Raw genomic sequence first — 27,963 nt, 5'->3', positions numbered from 1 at the left:
TTTGTAATCCAGGTAACATGCTGGGAGGCATATACTTTCCATTATCTCCACTTTAGAGATAAGGAAATGGATCCCCAGGAAGGGGAAATTAATTGCTCAGAGATACAGCTGGTCAATGGTAGACCCAGGTTCATAGCATTGAAGCAAGTCTAGCTCCATGCTATGTCCCTTCACCCATACAACTCCTTTTACACAGTAAAAATTGGTATTTAAAGGTGAGGCTGACTACCTGCATGCCAAGTAGGCCTAGAACAGGAAGATCTAAATGGCAAAAGGTGTGCTTGAGACACGACCACAGAGGTGGCCATGTTTATGCCAAGTCGGGATGGGGAGACTGATCCTATTCCAGAAAAGGTAGTCTATGTTCATGGAGTGCTTACCATGTGTCAAGCACTGTTCTAAGCTTATTACTTATTTTAACTAATTTGATCCTCACATTATTATGAGTCCATGTTATAGACACAGGAACTGAGGCACGGATACATGACCATGCCCAAGGTCACCATCTATGCAGTAGTAGATCCAGGATTCAAATGCAGACAGCCTGGCTCCAGGTTCATCACTCCCTGATGCTGCCTTTCTGGATGAGCTCATTGCTTTGGGAGGGCAGAGCAGTGGCATTGTATTAACCCTGACAGGGAAGCTGTTGAGTTCACCCTTGTCCTGTGTGTTCTTCCATAAGCCTGACAGAGCTTCTCCAGTGGAATTTTCCAGCCCATATCTTATGCTGGAACCCAGGATTTTGAGCCACTCCACGTATGGGAGGCCTCAGTACTTGGTGTGCAGAAAAAAGGAACTTGTCTGCCATGTGCAAATGTCTTCTCCTGAGGCCTTTGGTGATCAGGCCGAAGGAAATGATTTACAGTAATGGAAGTCTTTTCATTATAACCACCTCAGAGAAATATGTTATCAGCACCCCAGGGATGCTCCTTTTTATTACCTAACCAAAACAGAGTCTGTACTTTTCTCCACTGACTCGCCCAAGCTCTTTTGCCTAGCATCTTTCTCATACTCAGCGCCAGGCGAGTCCTCAGTGAGTCATCCACTCCAGCCTAGCTCATGCTGGGAGAATGGTCCCACTCCCACTGTGGCCCCTGGGAGTCTGTAGCAGTGAGTAGGTTGGTAAGTTGGGGAATAGGGCATTAGGGGGGTGTCTCTTTCTATAGAAATAAACCTAAAGCCATTTCTGCTCTGAGCCGTCCCACCACTTATTGCTTTTGTTTTTGAATGGCCTGGTGTTTTGAAACATACTGTCTTCTTCTGAGAGATCCAGTTGAACTTTATCTTTGTTTAGTGTATCTAACTTTTGTTAGGAGCTGTGACATTCAGTGCTTATTTCCAGGAAGAGGGTGCTGGCTCCTATGAGCAAGTATGAGGGTACAGGCTTCCAAAAAAGGGGGTTTTCTGTGACCATCTTGGACTTTGAGCCTGCAGTGACTTCATCTGAGCTGCCATGAGGAAAGCTCATTGGTCCTCCTCCTCCCAGTGGGTACATTCCTGAGTCATTAGGCCAGTTTAGTAAAGCAGGCCAAGGCTGTTGCTGGAGTGTAAGGATCGTTCTATATTTGCAAGGACCTGGAGCTGCTGGCAGCTGTGTGTTGAACTTTCTCTTTCCTCCAGGAGCGTGCATCCCTTTGGGAGTGCACATAAGCCCATCTGTTTTCAAAACACAGTTTGAATCCCAAATATCCGGGGAATTCTCTAGTTAACAAATGAAGAAAGTTAAAACCTGTCTACAGTTTTAAATTTAGCATTCTCATTAGGAAAAGTTGAAAAATGCTGGGTAGCTTGATCTCTGGCTATGGAATAGTTGAGAGGGGCAGTGTTTAATGGACTGGGTGTGGATGCAGCATATGAATCAGTCTTGCTGGTTTTCTCAGATGTTTAAAAATATATATAACATTACAAGTGTGTGTATGTGTGTAGTCCTGAACAGGCATTATTTCATGAGTCTTATATGAGAGAAAGGAGCCCTGGTGGCTCAACGGCTAAGCTCGCAGCTGCTAACAGAAAGGTGGGCTATTCGAATCCAGTCAACAGCTCTGTGGGAGAAAGACCTGGCAATATGCTTCCATAAAGATTATAGCCAAGAAAACCCTATGGACCAGTTCTCCTCTGTCACATGGGGTTGCTATGAGTCAGAATCGACTCGATGGCACCCAACAGCAATAATATGTGAGAAAGAAAGCAGCAGGAAGGAGAGATTTTTGATGCTTAAAAAAGTTATAAAAAGCCATGTTTGCACAACATGTACCTTGCACTTTCTGTTCTTTATTGCCTGTGTGTTCAGTACATAAAGGCTTATGCCATATTCAAATCCCTCTCAGAGCACCCCAGTGTCGTGGCCTTCAGGAAGTGCATACTGTGGGCACCAAGACAAACACCAAGACAAAGTGGGCCAATGTCTAATGTAGGCTATGTTTATATTTCTTAGAGCAACACTGAACTGTTCAGACTCACCTGCTTTTTGTTATTTCACTCATATCAATCCTGGCTTTGCACGTGTGTGTGTTAACATAAAATTTGCCAAGATCAGGACATCAAGACAGGGAGGTTGAGACCTTAGTGCTGCAGATTGTACTTTGGTTGTAGAAAAACAGCATTATGCAAAACTCAAGCAGAGAATTACCATGTAATCCAGCAATTCCACTCCTTAGGTACTGTTATGGATTGAGTCATGTCCTTCAAAAATGTGTGTAAACTTGGCTAGGCCATGATTCCCAGTATTGTGTGATTGTCTACCGTTTTGTCATCTGATGTTATTTCTTATGCGTTGTAAATACTACCTCTGTGCTGTTAATGAGGCAGGATTAGAGGCAGTTATGTTAATGAGACAGGACCCAATCTACAAGATTAGGTTGTGTGTTGAGTAATCTCTTTTGAGTTATAAAAGAATCAAGCAGAGAGACAGGAGGACCTCATACCACCAAGAAAGCAGCACCGGTAGCAGAGCTCGTTTTCTTTGGACCAGCTGAGAAGCTCCTTGATGGGGGAAGATTGATAACAAGAACCCTCCCCCAGAGCCGAAAGAGAGAAAGCCTTCTCCTGCAGCTGGTGCCCTGAATTCGGACCTCTACCTTCCTAAACTGTGAGAAAATAAAATTCTCTTTGTTAAAGCCATCTGCTTGTAGTATTTCTATTACAGCAGCACTAGATAAATTAAGACAGGTACATACCCAGAAAAATGGAAAGCAGGAGTGCAAATAGATACTTGTATACCAATATTCATTGCATCATTGTTCACAACAGCCAAAAGGTAGAAATAACCCAAATGTCCATCAGTAGATAAATAGATAAACAAAATGTAGTTTATACATACAATGGAATGTTATTCAACCATAAAAAGAAATGAAGTTCTGATACATACTATGACATGGGTGAACTTTGAAAACATGCTAAGCGAAATGAACCAGACTTACTAAAGGGCACATATTATGTGATTCCACTTACATGAAATACCTGCAATAAGGAAATGCATAGAGACAGAAAGTAGATTAGAGTTTACCAGGGCTGGGGGGAGTGGGAATGGGAAGCTATTGTTGAACGGGTACAGAGTTTCTGTTTGGGGTGCTGAAGAAGTTTTGGAAATAAATAGTGGCAATGGTTGTACAACACTATGAATGGATTTCATGCCACTCAATTGTACACTTAAAAAATGATTAAAATGGCAAATTTTATGTTACCACAATAAAAAAATAATAAAGTCATTGATGTGAGTGAAGTAATAAAACACAAGCGAGTTTGACCAGTTCAGTGATGCTCTTAGAAATTTGAGCATAGCCTACGTTAGACTTTGGCACTTTACTTTAAATCATTCAAAAGACTTTTTAAGATTCCACTACTGCTTAGTAATGTTGGCTAGAAAGAGAAGTGACTTAAGTAAGACTATAGAAGGTTGGTTTTTTTGTTTGTTTGTTGTTACTGTTTTTTGTTTTTTAAGTGAGCAATGACTAGCATTGTCTTGGTCCCTGGGTAAATCCCAGATTAGGCTCTTGGTTTCTTAAGGATATGGGTTGTTTTACATGAGTAGACCCAGTTAGTTCACTGCTAATATCCTTCTTTGGGTAATTAGAAATGCATCACTCTGCTGATAACTTTGCAAGCAAACTGAGTTAAGGCTAGTAGCTTTGTGATGCGCTTGGGGTATTTGTTTCACCTTGATCCTAGGTGAAGGGAGGTGCGCCTGCCCTAGGGCCTCCGGGAATTTCCTGGGTTGGCAGGCAAGGAACCCCCTTGCAGTTAGACTGCCCCTTTGGCTACTGTGGGAAGAGGTTTCTGCTGTACTTCTGTTCACTTCCTGTCACCCCCTTAACGACTTCTTGGAACCTTGGCGATAAGGCCAGACTTGACCATTACCCCTCCCCTTTTCTTCTGTCAGCACCATTTAGGGGTCAGGTTTTCAGGGCCCGTGGAGGTGCAAGGAGAGAAAAACTTTTTTGCCATTTTTTTAACCATCTGTGTATATTTCTAGATTAACATTTTTTGTCTATTACCAAGTGTTGAGTTTATAAGATGCTATATTGCTGTTAAAAAAGGGAGGGGGAACCTCAATTCAAAAGGAGGCAATACCTCAATTAAAATAACTTCATTTTTAAGGTGACAGGCATTCTCATGAGCTGATACAGTCTTCCTCTTAGGACTGCCAATTTTCACCCTGATGCTACGTGTTCTTCTCCTTCATCTCTGAAATGGCCATTTCCCTAGAAGGAATATTAGGATACTTGTGGTAGAAATTACCTGAAAAAAATTTGGAAGTATGGTCACAGCGTATTTGTCTACTTGTGTCTTAATTTCTTCGTGTTGCTGTAACACAAATACCACAAGTGAGTGGCTTTAAAGATCAGAAGTTTATTTTCTCACATGTCTGGAGGCTAAAAGTCCAACTCACAGGCCTGGCATTGTCTATCCCTTCTTGTCAGTAGCTCCGGGAGTTCATTGGCTCTTCGTGATATTCACGTGACATCTGTCTTCCTGGTATGTGCTTTCATGTCTTTGTGTCTGTGCTACTCTTTACGTTAGTCATAGGTCATTAGGTTTAGGATCCACCCTACACTGGTATGACCTCAACTGATTACATTAGATCACGTCCAAACCAAAAAATAAAACCAAACCCGGTGCCGTCGAGTCGATTCCGAATCATAGCGACTGTATAGGACAGAGTAGAACTGCCCCATAGAGTTTCCAAGGAGTGCCTGGCAGATTCGAACTGCCAACCCTTTGGTTAGCAGCTGTAGCACTTAACCACTACGCCACCAGGGTTTCTTAGATTACGTCCACAGGTATAAAAACCAAAAAAAAAAACAAACCAAAGTCGTTGCTGTCAAGTCAATTCCGACGCATAGCAACCCTATAGGACAGAGTAGAACTGTCTCTTAGTGTTTCCAAGGAGCAGCTGGTGGATTTGAACTGCCCACCTTATGTTTTGCAGCTGAACTTTTAACCACTACGCCACTAGGGTTTCCTCCACATGTAAAGGAATGAGGATTTCAACACATATTTTGGGGCGATACAGTTTAATCCATAAGTCTGTAACTCACTAATTCTAATGTGTGCCTGCACTTGACTCAGCTTTTCACTGTCCCCGCTTGGATTCTTTTGCGTCATGGCCTACCATTCCCTTGTCCCTGGCCTTGGGTGTCCCCACTGCTCTCCTCAATAACTTCTTGCCCCACCGTTAGTTGATACCCTTACTTCAGCCCTGCAGTCTCCATCCTTGTGAAGACCCAGCCTGATGCATGTTGAAGAGAAGACTCTAGGAAATGCTGCACCTTTCTGCTGTGCACAACCTGGTACCAATGGTCTTTGAGGCCTCTCCAGAGCTGCCCAGCTGGCCAAGCTTTCCCCTTCACGCAAAGGTCAGAGCCCTCTTTCTGTGGTTGTTAGATGCGGACTCCTAGTTGCAGTCCTAAGTGGCACCTGTTCGAGGTGGTTAGAGCCACCTCAAGGGTAGCTTTCATGAGAACAAAAGGTGGAGGGAAATAGAAGCAGGAAAAGGAAAGCTGAAGCCACTCCAAGTAAAAGTCACGATACTTCAAGGAGAGACCTTGGAAGCACCTAATGTGGGAAATGAGTCTTCTGATGCCCTCATTTACTCAAAAGTGAATTTTTCCTTCTTACTTAGCCAAGAAAGAAGAAGAATCTTAGGTTTTCCTTTCATTAACCCTAAAATAAATATATTGTTGTTGTTGTTAGATGTCCTCCAGTCAGTTCCAACTCATAGTGACCCTGTGTACAACAGAATGAAACATTGTCCGGTCCTGCACCATCCTCGCAATCATTGCTATGTTAGAGCCCATTGTTGCAGCCACCGTGTCCATCTTATTAAGAATCTTTCTCTTTTTTGCTGACCCTCTACTTTACCAAGCATGATGTCCTTTTCCAGGGACTGGTCACTCCTGAAAATATGTCTGAAGTACATAAAGAGCATTCTGGCTATACTTTTTCCAAGATAGATCTGTTCATTCTTCTGGCAGTCCACAGTATGTTCAGTATTCTTCGCCAACATCATAATTCAAAGGCATCAGTTCTTCTTCAGTCTCCCTTATTTGTTGTCCAGCTTTTGCATGCATATAAGGTGATTGACAATTCCATGGCTTAGGTCAGGTTCACCTTAGTCCTCAAAGTGACATCTTTGCTTTTTAACATTTTAAAGAGGTCTTTTGCATAAGATTTGCCCAAAGCGATACATCATTTGATTTCTTGACTCCTTCTTCCATGGGTGTTGATTGTGGATCCAAGTAAATCCTTGACAATTTGAATATTTTCTCTGTTTATCATGACATTGCTCACTGATCCACTTGTGAGGATTTTTTTTTTTTTTACATTGAGGTGTAACCCGTACTGTAGCTGTAGTCATTGACCTTCATCAGTAAGTGCTTCAAGTCCTTTTTGCTTAATAAATATAATAAAAGAGCTAAATTTTTGTTGTAGCAGCTTACCTGCTTGAATTGTATAGTGAATGCTTCTAAGATAATTACCAAGCTTTAATATGTCTCTCTCAATGACTTTTATTTTGGTTTAATGTCAAATAAATTCTTTGTCATGTGTATGATAGGGGATGATGAAACTGAATTTAATCTGACACCAAGTGTCATAGACACTCAGGCCCAGTCAAGAGCTCTGTCCCTCAGAAGAGTGCCATGACCCTAAAATCTCAGCTTTGGCAATAACAGAGGTTTGGTTTTTGCCCACACTACATCTTCTATGGTCTGAAGCCGACAACTAATAGGTCCTTGTCCAGCAGACTAGTGAATTGAGGTCGGCTAGACGCAGGGTTGCAAGAAAAGAAAGGTTTATTCACAGTTTACAAACTGGGAGGCAAGCAGGGTCTCACGACCTAAAGCTGCCAGAGCTCCCTGAACTAAGGCAGATTCGCTCCTTATATAGGGAGTGACATACATATTCATGAACACTGAGGGGAGGATCTTCAGTCCTGCGATGCATGTGCAGTCCGCACAATTTTCATGAATGAGTTTTTGTGCAGGGCTCTAAAAATACTGCACACAGCCCTGAAAAAATGGCGAGGGCTTGCTACTGCCACCCCAGGAAGGTCGTATAGCGGGTAAATTTGGAGTTAGTGCACCAGCGCCTTGGCCTCCTGCCAGGAGAAGAGAGGAAACCAATCACGGTGAGGTGTTGTAAAAATTGTAACAAAAATGTAACAAAAGTAGACTTTTCTGAAAAAGTTATGGGATGGTCAATAACCCTTTGTCCGCTTCAGATCAGCTGCACTTCTGCTTCATGTCAGAGACTCAGGCTGTTGGAGAGAGGTCTCTGGGATTTTTCTGATCTTATGGCAGTGGGGAAAGAGGGATGGAGATCAAAGCACAAGCTCCTAAATTTCTGCCCAGAAGCGGCACGTGTCGCTTCTGCTGCATTGGATTGGTTGGGAGCAAGTTACGTGGCCAGACTTGATGCCAACGTCAATGTAACTCTCCTCCAAGGAGGGACAGAGAGTGTTTTAGACAATAATACAGTCTTCCGCAGGAGCTTTCCCAGAAGCTTCCGGTCAAGAAGGGACTCTTGTTCTAGTTGATTCTTGTGTTCTCTGGTGTTTTATGGGTTTGTGTGAGAAATTCAGAAGTAACAAATGGGATAATCCTCTCCATTTATCATGTTTTGGGTTTCTTGAGCTGTTGGAAGGGAACCTGGCTGATGGTATTTTATCTTGTGAACAAGAAGTGGTTCTTTCTGCCTCTGCACAAAAAGGATAAAAAAGCCTCCAGTTGCTGTGAGGGTGAACACTGGTTGCTTCGCCAGCCCTGGGAGAGGCTGCCCAGCTGTCCACGTAGACAAGCCAGATGCCTATCCTCTGAGGGTGATTTGTTCTCAGAGTTAATTGAACAGAGGGCATTTGGCACTTCCCCTTTAGGACATCAGGGAGTTCATGAAGAAGGAAATTGTCTTCCTGATTTTTATGTATGAGATCTTATAAGTTCTTTACTTTCCACCCTTTTCCACCCATTAAAACTCTCTTTCTTATCGATCCTGAAAAGCCAAAAGAGGCTCACTTTAAGACTTACATTTTGCCAAATGTCACAATTAATTGTAAACTTGAGAAACACTGTTTAAAATTATGTAAAACAGAGAGACTAAAAGGCAACTCTTGAAACTCACGTCCTACTTCCATTTAAACAAACCAAAACACCTATTGACCCCATGGTGTGTACAGGGCATAAGCATGTTGCCCCTGGCTTAGAGGATCGAGGTCTACCTTGGAAGTTTGTTTCTTCAGTCCTTCTTGGCTGAGAGACAGAAGCAGAAAGATACATGAAGAAAGACTTGATTCCTGAAGTTTTCGGGATGATAATGTTTGTAGAAGGGAAAAAAAAGTTATAGAATGTTTAAGTGGGCTTCAAAAATCTTAAAGAGTGGATCATTTAAAAGTAAGACCAAACAAGTGGATCTGCTATCTAGGGCTGTTAATGCCTCAGGACAGGAAATGTAAAAATTATCCCTCTGGAAATCAGTGCTCAGGAAGCAGATTGATTGGATCTGGGAGGAGTTGGAGTGGGCACTGAGAAAGAAATGTATGACTGGCCAGGGCTGGAGAATTAGCAAACAAACCTGACAGTGAGCAACCGCTTAAGGGTGCTCACTGGGTGCTCTGTGCCCTGAAAAGAGAGACTCGTTCAGATGCCTCTGAAGAGTAGAGCCCTTGTTGCTCTGGGGGGGAACCCAGGGCACCTGAAACTGGGACTGGAGACCCTGTTTCCTCCACCACCATGACAATGGAGGAGCATCTTGTAGAAAAGAGTCAAGCTGGGGTCATAATTGGACCCCCTGGAAATGACTTAGATCCATTTCATACATTCCTCGAGATCCCTCCCCATTTAGAGTGGCCAAGACCACGTGAACATGGACTAAGTGGCTAGCCCAGCTCTGGAGGGGGAAAATTTGAGAGAAATAAAGGGTACGTGGCCACATTTGCAATTTTCTGAAGCAAAATCCACCCCCTCAGGTGGAAGTAAAGAAAGTAAACAGCAGTGAGCTTATGGGGAGTCGCATTTTGCTATTCGCCAAATAGAAATTACTGAATGTAAGAGCTAACTTTAGTGAGTGATCCAGAGAAAACCCCTAGGACCCCCAGGAGAGGCAGGATCAGGGCAATGCTTCTGAGTCTGCGCACCCTGGTAGCTGGTTACGAGTTCCTGTTATCCTGTCATCATGGACATAGCGACTAGTGTGGACCTTAAAAAAAACAACTGAAAGAAGACAACTGAAATGTTAATTTAGTAAATCTATCAATGTCTATAGAAGATAGCCTCCTCATATTTAATGACCTTTTACTTGTAAAAAAAAAATTTTAGAAATCTATTTTAAATTACACCTACAAAAAGATACAAATTAAAAAATGGCTTTCTGTGGGAAGCCTCCAGAACAGGATTTTTCAACTTTTATAGTACTAACATTTTGGGCTGCACAGTTGTTTGTTGTGGGGGCTATTCTGTGTGTTGCAAGCTAGTAAGCAGCATCCTTGGGCTCTGCTCACTTGAGGCCAGTAATATCTCCCATTTCAAAGTGATGACAACCAAAAACTTCTCTATACGTTTCCAGATGTCACCTGGGAGGCAACACCGACCCTAATCGGAACCACTGCCCCAGAGTTTGCCCAGTAGAATCAGAGATGGGGGTTTATCACTGAGGAACAGGAAATCAGGAAAGGACATTGGAAATAAACAAGTGATGTTGAGCATGTTTAGACAGTAACTCAAACAATGTTAATTATTAGTGTAGTTGGACCTTTCTCTTAAATATAGTCAAGATGTCTGTGTTTCTGTAATCGGTGTGTGTCTCACAGAGTGGCCCGGGGTAAGTGGGAGTTTTCAAAACTTACTTTGATAACTGATTGGGGAAAAAAAAGCCATGCAAGGGGCTGTACTTTTTGTACCAGCACTATCCTTTCAGTTTTGAAAACTGCTTTTGAGCTCCAAAGAGAGAGTCCTGAATGTGTACGGAGCTCATTTCCTGCTGTGGGAGAATTTTTGGATACCATGTGAGCTGGGGGAACAGCTGGGGGAACAGAATCTCTTGTCCCTATAACTTGCACGGTTTTGTGAGGTGTGGTGAGGACAAGTGGTTTGGCCACTGGCTTTCTCTTGACTGAGCTGGGCCACGCTCCTCCTTCCCTCCCTCCTCAGCCTCCCTTTCTTCTCCAGCCTCCCCTCCCCAGCACTAAGGAACTGCACAGGGCAGGCCTACCTCACACGGAGCTTTGAGGCTTCCTCCTAAATGGCTCTCAAAATTCACTGTGTAAAGACTTTTCTGGGGGCTTGTTAAAAATGCCGATTCTGGCATCACCTTCAGAGAGTTCAAGTCAGTGCTTTTTAAATAGACGGCCTTTGTTCCCCTCTAGGAGATGAAGGTAGTCCAGGGACCACACTTTAAGAAGCAGCACTCTAGAGGGCCTTTTCAACTTTTGGAGAGAATAAGAATATAAATTCTATCCACCTAGCTCTTAACTGCTGTACCACCAGGGCTCCAAAAGTAGAGGGTCAGCAAAAAATAGGAAGACCCTCAGTGAGTGGATTGACACAGTGGGTGCAACAATGGGCTTAAGCATAACGACAATTGTGAGGATGGTGCAGGACTGGGCAGTGTTTCCTTCTGTTTGTTGTACATAGGGTCGCTATGAGTCTAAACCAACTCAACGGCACCTAACAACACCAGTCGTCTTATGGGGCCCTGGTGGCACGGTGGTTAAGAGCTACAGCTGCTAACCAAAAGGTAGGCGATTTAAATCCACCAGCTGTTCCTTGGAAACCCTATGGGGTAGTTCTACTCTGTCCTGTGGGGTTGCTATGAGTAGGAATCAACCCAACGGCAACAGGTCTGGTTTTGGTTAGTCTTCTTATTCTTCCAGAAGACACTGGGATGAAGTTTGTGTTGCCGAACCTGTATGAGACTTGTATATATTTCAGACAGATGGTAATAATGAAAATAGAGATTGGCCAAGAAACTGCCAGTGACATGGGGGCAAAATAACGATCTGTTTGGAGGTGCATTGATTGTTTGGGCCACATGGATCAACATAGTAAATTGATTATTAATAAGAGCTAATTTTTTTGAGTGCACACGGTACATTTGTTGATATAACCATATGATAATGATTAATAATGGCTCACAGATGTTGAGCAGTATGAGTTAGATGCTATGCTGATTATTTTAGATAACTTTCTCCTTTAATTCTCACAGCACCCTTGTGAGAAAGATCCTATTGTCCTTATTTTACAGATGAGGAAACTGAGGCTTGCAGAAGTTAAATAACCTACCAAGGACTCATACTTATTTTGTGGCAGAGCTGGTGTTTGATCCCAGATCTGTTTAGAAAGCTCTTAAAGCACTCTGCCATCCTGCCTAACAAAGTTCAATGCTCTTTTCCCAATGTGGCATTGCCTAGTGCCTCGCAACATGTAGTAGTAGTTGTTGTTGTTGTTAGTTGCCATCAAGTTGCTCCAACTCATGGCAACCCTATGTACAACAGAACAAAATGTTACTGGTCCTGTACCATCTTTACAATTGTCGATATGCTCAAGTCCATTGTTGGCAGCCAGGGTGCATTTTGGGTGTCTTCCAGCCTGGGGGCATCTTTCAGCACTATATTGGATGATCTTCTATTGTAATCCATCGGGTTTTCGTTGGCTAATTTTTAGAAGTAGATCACCAGATCTTTCTTCCTAGTTTGTCTCAGTCTGGAAGTTCCACTGAAACCTCTCTACTATGTGACCCTGCTGGTATTGGAAATATTGGTCACATAGCTTCCAGCATCATAGTACCACAGTATGACAAACTGACAGACGGGTTTGTCCCATATGTAATGTCCCTCCAAATTGGCCAGGGGCAAGGCGTGATGGGAAGAGAGTCATGTCAGAGAGAAGTTTCAGGCAGCCCAGGGTTGTCCTTTTTGAAAGAGAGAGCTTTGAATTTAGACAGGATTAGGGTTATGGAGCCCGGGCCACTGTTAAATTATGGCCTTCTTGATCACACAAGAATTTTTTCCATCACTATAACCTGTGATCTCTTGGTTCAAGTAAAATCTCTGAGAAAGGGCTGCATTTGTTTAAGGCTGTATCTCTTTCCCTAGGTCTGTAGATCTTTTTGTGTTTTCATAAATTAAATATAAAACATGGTTCTATTTCAAAGAAATACGGCAAACATCTCTGAGAAGTTCCTCTGGTAAAGACTTTTGTAGCTTCCAGGGTGGCACATCTTAGAACAGGGCATGTTGGCCATGGCATCAGAATCTACCTGAAGTACTTTTTTAAAAAGATACAGATTCCTGCCCAGACCAGCCTTCTACCACCCAGACCACCAAACTCCTGATAATTCTGATGCTTTAGCACTGGAGAAGATCCTGGGCATGTGTCTGTTTTTCTCATATTATATATTTCTTTTGATGCCTCCACAGATAATTTGGAGCTGTAGGCCTAGTACCGTTGATATGCTCAAGTCTGTTGGATGTGGTACAGCGTCACCTGTGAGGGATTCTTGACAAAACTGTTTAAGCTGAATCTAAACTAGCCTTTAGACTTAATCTGCAGTTCCTATGAAACACAGGATAGGGAACATGTTTAAATGACATCGTGAGGAAATAGATAAACCCAGAATGTTTTATAACTGTACGATGACTGGCCTGGTATCTTTCTAAAAGTCAGTGTTATGAAAAAACTATGGGGGGAAGGTGAAGTTAGGAGTGGAAAGATTATTCTTGACTAAAAGAAACTACAGACACATAATCAAATACATTATGTGAACCTTGACCAAATCGTGGCCCAACGATAATAGCTATAAAAATGGAGAGGCTGGGGAAATTTGAATAGGGAGTAGGCTTTGGGTACAAGGGGTAGGCATTGGGTATAAATAAGAGCATTATTGTCAGTTTTCTTGGGCATGTTGATTTGATTGTGGTTACATAGGCAAATGTCTTTTTTAGGAGGTGTATGCTAATGTATTTAGGGGTGAAGTGTCAAGACATCTGCAACTAATTTTCAAATGATTCAGGAAGAAATGTTTGTGTGAGTGTTGGTGTGAGTATATATGCTATAAAAAAGATACCAAAATAACCAAACGCGTTGCCGTCAAGTCGATTCCAAATCATAGCAACACCATAGGACGGAGTGGAACCTGCCCCATAGGATTTCCAAGGCTGTAAACTTTTTCGGAAGCAGGCTGCCATATCATTCTCCTGCAGAGCAGCTGATGGGTTCAAACTGCCAACCTTTTGGTTAGCAGCCCAGTGCTTAACCACTTCGCCACCAGGGCCCCATATTATAGATAAGATGGAACAAATGAGGAAGATGTTAACATGTTGAATCTGGGTGTTGGGTATATGACTGGAGTGTTTATTGTTCTTTTCAAGTTATCTCTTGAAATGTTTCATGAGAAAGTTGAAAAAAAGATCCATGATGAGTAAGCAAGCTAGTGTTCTGCAAGTCATTGTCACGGCCTCATTCTTTGGGTTTGTTGCTCTTGTAATGGTGGAGCGTGGGCTGTCTGATGAAGCTTTGATTTGAAGTCCTTTTAGTTTCCCTCCACCTTTCTTGGCAAATGTGAACTTTGCTCTGCGTTTCTAATCCTCTAGCCAACAGGCCCTGGGTGGTGCAAGTCATACGTGCACTTTCTTCGTTTTGACAGCAGGAAGTGGCCAAAGATAGGGCCCTGCTGACCTAAGTTACCAACACTAGTTCAGCTCTGCTCGGCACACTCCATGTACAGTGAGGGCTTTGTGGAGAGTATATATGACTCCCACTGACCAACCTCCATCGACTCCTCCTTGTTCTATATTCTGGCTGCAGTATTACTGTAGTTTTCTGCAGGATTCCAGTTTCTTTGTTCTTTTTTTCCTTTTAATTATTTGCTAGGAGGCTTTGTAGACCTTTGTGACAATCATAACATCATTTTATAAAAGCCAGAAAGCTGTCCAGATTATCCTTGATCATCAGGGATTTGATAATCATGTGTTCTAGAGGAGAAGTATATTTAGTGGCCCACCAAGAATGGGAGAAGGCTTTTGCACAGAATGGCCATGGAGGCCTGGTTTTGTTAAGTGAGCTTCGTGGAAGCAGGAATTACGGTTAATAGCAACCAGTGCTCACACTGAGGAGCTCTGCTGGTATCCTGCAGTTCATGAGGATCGATTTCCTCTCTTGATACAGGTGTTGTCTTAGCAGGTTCCTGCCTGTCCCTGTGTACATGTGCATGGCCAAAATGTGACACTTTACAGGCCACAAACCACTCTAGAAAACCCCTGCTGCTTTTCTGGATTTTTCCTTGCACAGCAAACCTGAGGGCTTAAAAGGAGCTAAGGGAAGCCCCTAGTTTGGTTGGTCAGCCTTGCATACAGTGACTGTTCCTCTTTCAGTAGCAATAAGTGAGCTTGTTGGGGAGACCAAAGCATCTTACCTCCCCATTCAAGACAGAGAAGACTAAAAGCCTCATTCAAGCCATTCTGGTGTGGACATGCGAATTTGGTGCAGTAGATGGAGATCATTTTAGCACAAATGGACAGGGAACTCTCTTATCTGAATTCTAGCACATGGGTCCCTAAATAGTCCTTCCTTAAATTTAGCCCTTTGGTAAGGTCTCAGCTACAGTGACTAAGTATGAGTGTCCCATCTTCCTCCTCCTGAAGTTTCACATCCTATATCTTAAGACGTTGCAACCTAGTTGCACTGCTGACTGGGCAGAGCATGCTGGCCAGGATAGTGGGCACTTGGCATTTTCATTAAGATACAAGTCACCTGAGAGGTTGTAGCCGAGTCCCAAGGTTCTTAAAGAAGACAAAAATATGTAGGCATTTTATATTCACATCAAAAAATTGCCATGAAAAAGTCCTGATACATGTTACAGTATGGATAAACCTTGAAAACATCATGCTGAGTGAAATGCCAGTCACAAAAGGACAAATATTATATGGACAAATATTGAAGCCCACCAGGGAAGCTTAGACATCAGTGACCTCATCTATCTCTGATCTGAGCTTAATCATTTTCTGTGTGTAATGGCCAGGTTTCTATTATGTGCTGACCACTTCCATTGGCTAAATTGTTGTCTGGCCAGTATCATCCATGTTGAGGAAAAGCTTCCAAGGGAAAGGAGTTGACACTCATTGAGCTCTTACTCTGCCAGCCACTGTGAAAGGTGCCTTAACAGGTTCTTGCTTATTCCTTACAACCATAAGCTTGTAGGTAAGTATGCTAACTATCCCCATGTGGTAGAGAGGAAGCTGAGGCTCAGAGAAGTTAGATGTCCACATGGCTGGATTTGGAACCCAAACCTGATGGACTCCAAAACTCTCATGTTGAACTTACATGAAATATCTAGAATAGGCAAATGTATAGAAACAAACTCATAATGACCCTATGTATTACAGAGTAGAACTGCTTCGTAGGGTTTTCTTGGCTATAATCTTTACAGAAGCAGATTGCCATGTCTTTCTTCCATGTGTGTCAGTCCAGCTCGTTGAGGGTCTTCCTCTTTTTCAGTGACTCGCCACTTTACCAGGCCTGATGTCCTTCTCCAGGAACTGGTCCCTCCTGATAACATGTCCAAAGTAAGTGAGACATATTTACATAGCAAGTCTCACTCTCCTTGCTCCTAAGGAGCACTCCGGCTGTACTTCCAAGACAGATTTGTTCATTCTTCTGGCAGTCCATGGTATATTCAATATTCTTTGCCAACACCATAATTCAAAAGCATCATTTCTTGTTTGGTCTTCCTTACTCATTGTCCAGCTTTTGCATGCATATGAGGCAATTGAAAATACCATGGTTTGCGACAGGTGCAGCTTAGTCCTCAAAGTGACATCTTTGCTTTTTAACACTTTAAGGAGGTCTTTTGCAGATTTGTACAATGCAATAATACATCATTTGATTTCTTGAGTGCTGCTTTCATGGGTATTGATTGTGGATCCAAGTTCAAAAATGCCCTTGACAATTTCAATCTTTTCTCCATTTATTGTGATGTTGCTTATTGGTCCAGTTGTGAGGATTTTTGTTTTCTTTATGTTAAGATCGTTTGCACCACCCAGGCATTGCCATGAGTTGGAATTGACTCCACAGCAGTGGGTTTGGGGTTTTTTTTTTGCATAGAAACCAAAGTTTATTGGCAGGAAGGAGGAGGAAAGAAGGAATCATTGCTTAGGGACACTGAGTTTTTACTAGGGCTGATGGAAAAACTTGGAAATGGATAGTGGTGATGGTTGCACAACATGATGAATGTTATTAATGTCACTGAATCGTACATGTAAAAAAAGTTAAAATTGCAAATGTTTTGTTATGTATATATATATCCATTGCCATCGAGTTGATTCCAACTCCTAGTGATCCTGTAAGGACAGAGTAGAAGTGCCCCATGGGGTTTCCGAGGCTGTAAATCCTTAGGGAAGCAGACTGCCACATCTTTCTCCAGTGGAGCGGCTGGTGGGTTGGAACCACTGATTTTTCAGTTAGCACTATGCCATCAGGGCTTCTGTATATATTTATACTTACCACAATTAAAAAAAAAAAATGCCAATAACAGAAGGACAGGATTTGAGATAGATTGAGTGAGCATAACAGAAAATTGGTTTTCTAATCAAAACTGGAAGACTTTTGTAGAAGCCTCGTGTTTTTCTAATGAGCAGGGCTCTCTCCTGTAGGTTCAAAGTGTTTCTGTATGACTCGTGGGCAAGTGTAGCTTCTCAGGGCTTCCCGTGGATCATTGTGGCTTCACTATCTTGTTCTCACTTATAAGGATCACTTTCATTATAAACAGTCTTCTCCAAAGCTCTTTTGTATTAGTGACTTTTCAAAAGCCTTTTCTATTGGCAGTAGTTGGAGGGGAGGATGAGTGAGTGGGAGGGGGATATGCCTTCTGACCTAATGCTAATTTACTTTCACTAGTTGAGTTTGACAGCTGGGTTAGACAGTGGAGAAGTAGAAAGTAACACTAGGACCCTGCCCTTGAAGCCCACCAGGGAAGCTTAAACATGAATGACCTCATCTATCTTTGAATAGCCTGAGCTTAATCATTTTCTGTGTGTAATGGCCAGGTTTCTATTATGTGCTGACCACTTCCGTTGGCTAAATTGTTGTCTGGCCAGTATCATCCATGTTGAGGAAAAGCTTCCAAGGGAAAGGAGTTGACACTCATTGAGCTCTTACTCTGCCAGCCACTGTGAAAGGTGCCTTAACAGGTTCTTGCTTATTCCTTACAACCATAAGCTTGTAGGTAAGTATGCTAACTATCCCCATGTGGTAGAGAGGAAGCTGAGGCTCAGAGAAGTTAGATGTCCACATGGCTGGATTTGGAACCCCAACATGATGGACTCCAAAACTCTCATGTTGAACCACACCACCTCTCCCTTACACAGTGCTCAGCACAGCCCTATTAAACACACACGTACCCTGCCTATGTCCTAGCATTGTGCTAGTTCCCCCAAAATAGCATCTTGTGTGCTAGATGTGAGGATTTTGAAATAGGTCATGTCTTACGAGGTGAGTTAGAGTCATGTCTTAATCCCAGGCAGCTGCTGACAGCTGATGCATGGTGTTGAAACAAGCAGGTTAAAATTTGACAATGGGCTTCCTTCTCTCCCTTAGATAACTCTGTCCTTCCCTCCCACCCCCAACATGCCAGGCGCACTTTGTAGTTCACTTGGAGTTAATGGTGACCTGGGTTAATAAGATCTAGTCATTCAGACCAGTGCCATGTTACCCGTATGGCAAATGTGAGTTGCACAGTTCTTCCTGTCCTTGGGGAAGTAGCAGAAATGGGACTCGAACAAACCCTGATGGCTTCTGTTTCAGGGTTCAGGCTCCTGTGGTAGAGGTTTGAGCTGTGAGAGCAAAGTCCTCTGGTAATGAAGTCATTTGTCCTCGGGAACAGAATGAGTCCTCTGTGAAATCAGAAACAATGGGCATGTTGAGGTCCAGACCAGGGGTGAATCGAAGCTGGGGCAGAGGGACATGGTGATGAATTGGGACAACTCAAGGGACGCATTCTTCAAGACAAGTTTCTGTTGTCAACAAGTTGACTGAGTTGTAATGATACTTAGTTAATGGTCATTAATGCCTCAGTTTTGAATAATTTCCCCAAGTGAGTAAGTCATGAACCCTTCCTAGTGGAAGAATGACCTTTGAGAAATAGACGAAAAATAGTTGGGAGTCCGAAAAACCCAGTGCTGTCGACACTGTTTTATTATTTTTCATGGAATTGTTTCCCTTTGCATTTTCATTTCCCTATGAAGCAAATACTCTTATGTGTCTGTTTGGTTTATTGCTAGTAATAATTTCCAGGTAATAAAAAGTTGGATGTTGCTAAGGAAAAGCTTTTGGTGCAGGTTTCTCAGAACTTAGCTTATGGTGCACTAAGTAAACAAGAAAAATACCAGAAACTTTAAAAGAAAGTAGCCAGTCCCTTAACATAGTTCAGCCCCGTCATATCTAGAGCTAGCTGGATGTCTACGCTGTTTGATTTTTTCTAATAAAAGATGATGGGGCAGGAGCTGTGTCCCAAGAGCACAGCAGCTTAGGGCAGTGCCCCCTGTTTGGCAGGGTGCCTCTGAGATGGGTGCAGGAACTGGCATTGGCCTCTTTTCTTCTGTCATGGTTCCTCAAGATAAGGTTAACGACCACATGGACTTAGCAGTGTATGGTACGGGGCATCCGAAACAAAGAAATGCAGCAAATACCCCAGGAACGAACAGCAGGCAAGCTGGCCAGAGACCAGGATTTGGTAGAGGAGGGCTCTGCCCGGGACTGGAGTCGCTGCACTGTCGGGAGAAGGGACGGTGTGTGAGAGCAAGAGGCCAGGGAAGTCCACAGAGGCAGGGAGTTTCCCATCCGCTGGAACAGCCCAGTGAGTCTGACCACGGCCCAGACTGTTGAACACTCACACTTGGGTTTAAGACCTCGAAGTTTGTTCTTGGCAGGGCTGCAGGGGCGGGGCCTGGGAGCTCTGCTAACCGCCCTCCTCCTTTCTCTCCTAAAGGTGAGCGCTGTGGGGCGGCCGCGATCGCAGGAGCCCCGGGCGAGCTGGAGGAAGCGCCATGTGTCAGTATGAATGCTGACCGAGGGGCTCGCTGCCTGGGACCGCGCTGCCAGAGGAAGAAAAAACAAGAAGCCCTCGGGCCGAGTGAGTGAATGACCGGCGGCGGGCCAACTTCCTCCTCTGAGGACTTAGTCTCCCGGTGCTCTTTTCTTGTTCTCCGCTTTCCTCTTTGATTAACCCCGTGGAGTCCTGACTCTTCATCCGCCTTGAACATCAATATGTGTCATGTCATTGTCACCTGTCGCTCGATGCTCTGGACCCTCCTGAGTATTGTGGTGGCTTTTGCAGAGCTCATTGCCTTCATGAGCGCAGACTGGCTCATTGGAAAAGCCAAGACTCACAGCCATGCGAAGGCGGACAACCAGACCAGAGGCGTCTCGGAGCCCCATCATCCCACCTTGGGCATCTACGCCCGCTGCATCCGCAACCCCGGGACGCAGCCGGTCCAGCGGGAGACGGTGTGCGGGCCCTATGCCGAGAACTTTGCCGAGATTGCCAGTGGCTTCTGGCAGGCCACTGCTATTTTCTTAGCTGTGGGGATCTTCATTCTCTGCACGGTGGCCTTGGTGTCCGTCTTCACCATGTGCGTGCAGAGTATCATGAAGAAAAGTATCTTCAATGTCTGCGGGCTATTGCAAGGGATTGCAGGTGAGTGTGCGAGCAGAGGGAGGGGCCTGAGAGCCAAGGGGGATACCTGCAGGTAGGCAGTTACTGCCAGGTTTTAGAGACAGGCTGCTGTGTAATCAGGCTTCTTTTGTTAAAGTACTGTTCCAGGAAACATGAGCGTGCTTCCCTCAGTGTCCCTGTTTCAGTCTCTCTCACCTAACAGGAAGCCAGTGTCTTGTTGTCTGGTCTCACATGTTCCTCTTCACTGCTGTTTCCTAGTGTTCAAAGTTGTTGGTTTTGGTTTGAGTAACCACTCTTTTTTTTTGCTTTTCCCTTTAAATTAAAAGCATGTTTTCCATGTCAGTGGATCCCACTCTGAGGAATTATGGTGTGAGAATCCCAGCGGTAGCAGGTGCTCAATGCTGAGAAAGGATGGAAGTGCTGGGAGTTCATTAAGAGTTGGTGAGCCTGGTCCTACCACACCATGCTCAGCTCCATCCTGCATCTCCCGCTGCAGGAGGGGGAGAGGTGGGTTGGGAAGAATCAGTTTCAGCTGCTCTGTGTTTAATAACGTTCTGGTTTAAATTGTCTCTTGGAGCCTGGTAGAATGTTCTGTACACTCAGATCAGAAAATGCAAGCTAACTCTTCCCCCTTTCTGCATAATTCGCACTAATGAGCTTGTTAGAAATCATTGGAAAGAAAAGTGTGAGCGCCTCACAGCGATCCCAGAGGGAGGGCTCCCAACTAGCTGCAGGAACACGTCCACTGTTGCCAGCACTTTCTTAAGCTTCCTCCTGTGGGCTTGAAAGTCAGGTCCTGAACCAAGGGGATATCAGTCTATCTTGATTCAAAGGACTTCTTGGCAACAGAAATTCACTCATACACACACACACACACACACACCCGAGGATTGATGAGTTTGAAGATATCACCAAGGAAGTAGAGGAATAGACTCCTGCTTTAACTTTCAGAAAAAAGGTATTCACATTTTAAACAACCATAGCCAAGATATTTATCAATCAGAAACCTAACAGGAGAAACAGCAATCCAACTGTAACCCCTCACCAAAGGACCCCAAATGCATTAACTCTGGTTTGCCTTTGAGCACATTCTTGAGCTCAGCAGGGCTGCTTCCAAATAAATAGATCAAATGCCATTTTTCCACCCAGTTGATAAAATTCTCTGTTCCTCACATCTGAGGGACCCATGGCAATGGGGTTAATAGGCCAACAGAAATGACAGAGGACCCAGTTCATGGTCCTGATTTGTTTGCCCCGGGGGATATACTCCAGTCAGGCACGAGGGTCCTTAAATCTCCTGGCCCAAAGTGACAAATCTCACGACCCTCATCTCTTTATCTGCTTGGATCAGCCATACTGTAAGTGACTCAGGCAATCACAGACATTTATAGAAATCGGGAGCCAGGATTCTAATTTTTAGTTCTGTTTCTAACTAGAAATTTAACTTGAAATAAATGCACCACTGTCTGGAACTCAGTTTTCCTCTTCTGAAAAAATAGGTAGATTGGAAAACATGCCCTTATCTTATTTCTTGATTCTGTCCCATTGTCTCCTTTTTGACTCACTTCTGAAATCTTTTGAAGTATATCCCATTCAGTTTGGCATTTTATCTCTCAGAAATGTTAAATAGGATGGGGTCCTTCTTTTGCTTGTCAGATAAATGCCCCTACTTTATTTTCCTTACACACACACTGCTTCAGGTGTGAATGCATATACAGATGTCTATATCCTAAAAAGTTAGCTGAGAAGTGTTACCAAAGGCTTTTGAAAAGTCAAAATAAACATGTCTAAGGAGAAGTCAGCACACACTATTTACTAATCCTGTTGAAGAGTCCCAACTGGCCAGAGAGGCAGAGTTCTGCTTAGTTTTCACTCACTGTGCTATATTTACACATCCTCGATGACTTCATGCCCTTATAATGGGTTTTATCAGTATGCTGGTATGCAGGTGAGACCCCTGGTTTGTCATCTCGAGGGATGCATTTCATCCTGAGAAATACAATGGTGATCTACCCGCCTTCGAGCAATGCACTGGCCATTTACAGTAAGGGATGGGACATTGGGGGCCAAAATACCATGACCGATCTCTCTGTCAGAAGCAAAGACTTATTTATATCAGTCTTGGAGATTTATTTACATCTAGTTTTTAAGAAGGTGTTAGTCCAGTGAATTCAAGATCTAAGAATGCAGATTTGTCCAACAAATCCTTTGGTGGTCTTGTTTATTTCACATAAATGGCAGTAAGTGTTCATTTTGGCACAAAAATCAGTACATATCTTAGATGTTATTCACGTGTTCCAATGAGTTATTCCTGACTTTCTCCCTTTATCTATGGTAAGGCCTCTGGGAAAAAGGGGTGAGGAGAAGGGAGCAGCAACACACCTGAGGGGCTAGTCAGCTGGCTATCCGTCTTTTGAAAAAGTCTGCATTTTCTAAAAGAAATTTTTACTTTCTTCCCATTCCTTTTCTTAAGCTCCTCATACATACACAGAACATCTCAAAATTTCTGAAATTACTCAAAATTTTACATTTGGAGGGAGTCAGAAGTTCCTGTATCATCAAAGTACCTCTTTAAGGCCGACCACTGAGAAACTGGAAAGAAGTGGTTTCCTTTCTCCTTCAGCCCAACAGCACCCCTCTGAGAGGAAATCATGGGAAATAGGGCCTAAGTGTTAGGTCAGCCATTAGCATACTTCCTTGTGTTTGGGGACACATCTGTAAAGGGAGGTTCAGTGGGCTTGTCCTCCCCTAACGGAGCTATACACCAGGTAGTTCAAGCCAATATAAATGGCAGCCATGATTCTTGAATCTCTTCTGAGAAAGCTGTCACAGCAGTGTCTGAAGCAGCTGACTTGCTTTCTCTCTGTTGCCAATCTGTATTAGCATCTGGTCAGTCCAGGCTGAGCCAGGACTGGCTGCAGCTGTGAGGATCAGTCTTTTCTTTCTCCATACCCCATTCTCTTTCAACCCTGGATCTATCAGACAGTGAAACAAATGGTGAGAAAGGAGGCTGTTGCCAGAGAAACAAAAGAATCTGTTAGAAGCACACTCTTGACTGTTTGTTCTCACAATTCGCATTTTTGGCAAAAATGACATTTTTGTAAAATGTTGCTGGGGGAGATTATAAGATATTATAAGCAAATTCCTTTGTAACACCTAATTTTAAAGAATAAGCTGGCTACAGACTTACACAGCCCTCATTGTCTGTTTATAAAAAGTATAACAAATCATTAAAAAATTGATATTTTTAGAAGTTGAATATGAAAGAATCTGCTACCTTAGTAGAAATCTCAAAATACAGTTACTTAAAACACACACGATTATTAACTATTAAATTAACCAGATGCCAGGATTTGCCTTCAAGAACTAATGCTGAGCATCGGTTGACTCTCCAGAATACTTGCACACAAATGCCCTTGGTGTCCAGCACTCATTTCTGTCAGTAATTAGAGTTCAAGCTTCAGTTGGTCCTAGGTCAGCCCTGACCCCACCTTAAAGTGGCTGTGAAATGTTGACCAATTTACTTCATTTCTCTAAGCCTCCGTTTTCTCACTTATAAAATGGATATGATAATAGTACATGCCTGAGGGTTGCTTTGAGGATTAGATAATGTATGACAGAGGCTTAATAAGCATAGTTCTTTGCACATAGTAAATATTCAATAAATTTAGCTATATGATTTTTGCTGTAGAGTTGACTCCAACTCTTGGTGCCCTGTGTACAACAGAACAAAATGTTGCCCGATCTTGCACCATCTTCACAATCATTGGTATGCTCAAGTTCATTGTTGTGGCCACTGTGTATTTTGAGTGCCTTCCAAACTGTGGGGCTCATCTTCTAGCACTGTATCGGACAATATTCTGTTGTGATCCATAGAGATTCCATTGGCTAATTTTTGGAATTAGATCGCTAAACCTTTCTTCCTAGCCTGTCTTAGTCTGGAAGCCCTGCCATGGGTGACCCCATTGGCATTTGAAATACTGGTGGCATAGCTTCCAGCATCACATCAACATGCAAGGCTTCATAGTACAGCAAAGGGACAGATGGGTGGGTGGTGGAGCTATGTGATTATTATTAAAGTATTTCTGCTTTCTTGGTAGGTTTTCATATATATTTTATGTTTCCTAGAATTGTTGTAGTCTAAGGAGTAGGGGTGCCTTTTATGGCCTTCAGAATTGACTTTGTTCTATTAAAATCAAACATGATTATGTTGTCTAGGGCCACTCCCTGGCCCCTTACTAGGCTGCTTGTGTCAGAGATGAAGGGTGCAGAGCACTCCCATGGCTTTAGTGTAAATATGGGTGTCCTCAGGTATTTTTTAAAAAGCAGATGATAGGAATCGAATTAACAGGAAAACAACTTCTTCCTCCCTCTCCCCTGCCCCTGACACACTCTCCATTCCTTTCCTTTCTGTAGGCAGCTTCTAACAGTTGAATCTTGATTGCAGGTGGTTTCTTAGGCTCCCTTGGCAAATAAATCACAGACTGATTAGTCTTCACTGGGTGAGAACTTGTCCAGGACTTGACAGAGCCAGAAACACACTCGGTTCATATCCCTCTGGTATTCATTACAAAAGCTGGGTAATCAGCCAGCAGGGTGGTTTTTGCCAACTATCTTCCTTAGGTTGTGACCTGGATGTAATCCATAGCAAAACCATAGAATGCAAAGTTCCAGGTTTTCCATGACAGCATCAAGCAGTTTGTTTTTGGAAAAGCACGTAGGGCTCTGTTAGAAGTCCACGGAATCCCCGGTGACTCAGGTTTAGGACGGAAGCCATTGAAATGAGCTCAGGGTTTGGCTCACGTGTGCTGGCTTGGTCTATTCCACTGGGGTTGCCCCAGGGTTGGACTAACACAAGAGCTGCAGGGCCTGGCTGCCTGCTGTCTTCTAGTTTTCCCTCATACGCCTGTTTGCTTCCTTAAGTCTGGTTGGCTCTCCCTCTAGCCCTCTGTCTCCATCAGTCTCAGAACAGCAGGACTGCCTCAGCGAGCCACCCCACCAGCCTGAGCAGAGGGATTGCTGTGGGCAGAGCTCTGTAGGGCTGGGCTGGAGGGTGTGGTCAGCAGGGCTGTTCTCTGCTGTGGTGGCTAAGGGCACGGGGTGTGCAGGCTCAGATTTATTGGGAGTGAACGATGATTGAGGGTGAGAAGGACGGAAAAGGAATAAAAGAAAATCTGAGAGAAGACAAGTGGAGGGATTTGCCTCTGCTGCTTTTAGAATAGCTTTTATTATAAATGTGAATGTGTATGAATAGACCAGGATCACTCTGTAGGACTTTCATCCTCACTGCTGCTTTTCACAGGGTGAAAAATAACCTTAAGCATCCAGAAGATGACCACAACCCAACCCAGTCCCGGCTTCCATTTTGACTTCTCCAGTGCCCTACTCATTCATTCCCAAGCCAGAAAGCCCAGATCACCCATGGGAGAGGAGAGAAATAAGGACAGGGGTTTGGGAAGTTTTGGGAGAGGGAGGGAAATTTTACATCAGAAAAATTCGTCGGATTTTTCTGACAACACAGTGTGACTGTGGTTGCCCAACTTCAGAATACCCTCAAAGAAGGTGACTGAAGAAAGTAGAGGGAGCAACCCGTGCTTTTCCTCCTCAGTGAGAATGAGGCCCTGGAGGCTTCAGACTGCCAAAAAGAGGTTCTTAGTTTCCGTATTTCCAGTCAGATAATGCCTCCCCCAGAAGTCAGGCCCAACCCGTTCCATGTCTGAATCAACTATGATCTATTTACTAATTCATCAACCTTTAATTAGCCCTTGGCCAAAAGCTGAAGAAGGCAGAAATGTTACGATAAATGTAGGCCATAATTAAAGTCCAGTTTAAGGAGCTTTTATTGTATGCCTACTAAATGCAAACACCTGTCCCAGAGGCATTCAGGTCTACAATTTCTTCAGTTTCTATTCCCAAGCCGTATTAGAGAATCATCATTTCATAAACTGTACCCCAGAGATGCAAAAATATATATATTTTTTATTATCATTATGTTTAAAGGGAACAAAGAACCATATCATTAGATAAAAAACTACTGCCTTAAAGCCAGCAGGCCGAGCAGGCATTAATTTGAGTAAATCTACTGGGCTCTATTTTAAAGAATCAGTTGGAAGATCTAGAAGAAAATTGTAAACTCTCTTAAAATTCAGAGGTAGCAATTGATATGCAAATAATATGTAGAAAGTAGTTTGCCATGGTAACCACTTAATTGTAGACATAAATTATCTTGGAGCCATGGATGATCTATGTTCAGATTCCATTAACAAATAATCACTAAGCATGACTGTGAATATTTACATAAGCAGTTCAGGTACTCTGTTTTAATAGCTTAATGCAACAGTTGTAGTCGTTCAAGCTGTAAAGCCATTTCAGAAATAAAACTGCATTTCCTACGGAGAACTGCTGTGGCAGGGTCAGCCAGATTTACGAGTCCATTTCTATATGGCCTTTTTAGTAGCTTTACTGAATTGCTAGCAATCATTTGTTTAAAAAAGACATCCCCTGGTATAGACTAAATCTAAAAATGCATGGATTAAGAAAACGAAGCCAATATTAAAGGACTTTAAGAATTAATACAAATATGTACTCATGAATATAAATAATTTCAAACCAACATGTACAATTGTCACCTGACTCATTATGGAAATTACTTAACATTATCTAGACCCAGAGACCTAAACAGGCAAGAAATTTACTTTATTATAATAAAAATTTCACAGCTTGATAACTAAATTGTTTTTAAAAGTGTCTTTTACTTTATTTTGGCGACTTATTTTGAATTATCAATGCATTTCAGTTATAGTTAAACAGGAGCTCCATCTTTCTTAAATCCTCCATGTTGGGTGAATAATTCATCAAGAAAATATTTCATAAAATTCTTCCAGTCGCATGTAAACAGTTTAGCAAACAGTTTCTCACCCCCAGTGTGAAGTAAAACTTTATCCCTAACTGATGGGAAGGCACAATCTGGCTAAGTTAGTCCATTGGGATACATTTCAACACTTTAGGAGTTAGAGCTTTGGAAACTGCCAATGAAGTAATTGGCACATAAATGTGAATCACTGCCGAGAAGGACCTAGGGAAGCTTCAACAATGGGAGACTGCATCTTTCTTACAAATTGTTTCTCTACACATTCTAAGGGCATCAATCCTTAATCGATGACCATTAATTTTGAGTAATTATAACAGAAATTTCCGCTGGGGGCCGTGGTTCTAAGGTTTTTTTTTTTTTTTATGACAACTGTGCTCTAATTGTCTCTCAAATACTTCACTTTTATGTTGCTCTGTCATCCTCTCTCCGCCCTCCACCCTGGAAGAGTATTTTTCTTATAATTTGATGGGAATGTTTTTAGCAGAAAACAGGTGCCCCACTAGACTCCAGGGAGTCAGCATAAGGATTAATACAAGCATTATTTTAAAATCCAAGACACTGAAGAACCCTCTGACCTCCAGTTCCTCATCTGGCCATCAAAGCAGAGGTACTAAAGGTCAAAGCTGGGCCCCGTGTAGCTTGTCTATAAACTCTTAAAACTTTAAAATGATATGCAACAAAAAAAGGTTACACTCTAGACATCAAGGGGGGGTGGGGCAGAAAACTCAGAGCCTCCTCACCCTTCACTTGCACAGTAAGTGACCAGGCTTCCTAGAGAAGCCCCCATCCTAACACAAGCTCACTCCTATGCCCACACACCCCTCAGAAGATCCACTGGACCAGTGGTTCACAAACACTGCCTTTGAATAAGTGCTGGTCTGGTCTGTGCTGATGTTTTTACCAGTCCACAGCAAAAACAAGAACAATAAGGACAA

General features: G+C 43.1%; 1 protein-coding gene across 2 annotated transcripts in view; it reads left to right on the top strand.

The window, feature by feature from the left end:
• LHFPL2 (LHFPL tetraspan subfamily member 2) overlaps window positions 1–27,963 on the top strand; it is a 196,622-nt gene that overhangs the window by 150,946 nt on the left and 17,713 nt on the right. The window contains exon 4 of one of the 2 annotated variants that reach the window (XM_023545575.2): window positions 19,471–20,178. In XM_023545575.2, coding sequence (XP_023401343.1) covers window positions 19,749–20,178 — 430 coding nt within the window. In that variant the 5' untranslated portion in view covers window positions 19,471–19,748. Of the gene's footprint in view, window positions 1–19,367; window positions 20,179–27,963 lie in introns of those variants that run through there. The other variant, XM_023545574.2, reaches the window with a different exon arrangement.

Source organism: Loxodonta africana, chromosome 2, assembly GCF_030014295.1.
Source record: "Loxodonta africana isolate mLoxAfr1 chromosome 2, mLoxAfr1.hap2, whole genome shotgun sequence".
Taxonomy (NCBI): Eukaryota; Metazoa; Chordata; class Mammalia; order Proboscidea; family Elephantidae; genus Loxodonta; species Loxodonta africana.
This window is presented reverse-complemented; position numbering and strand designations above follow the sequence as displayed.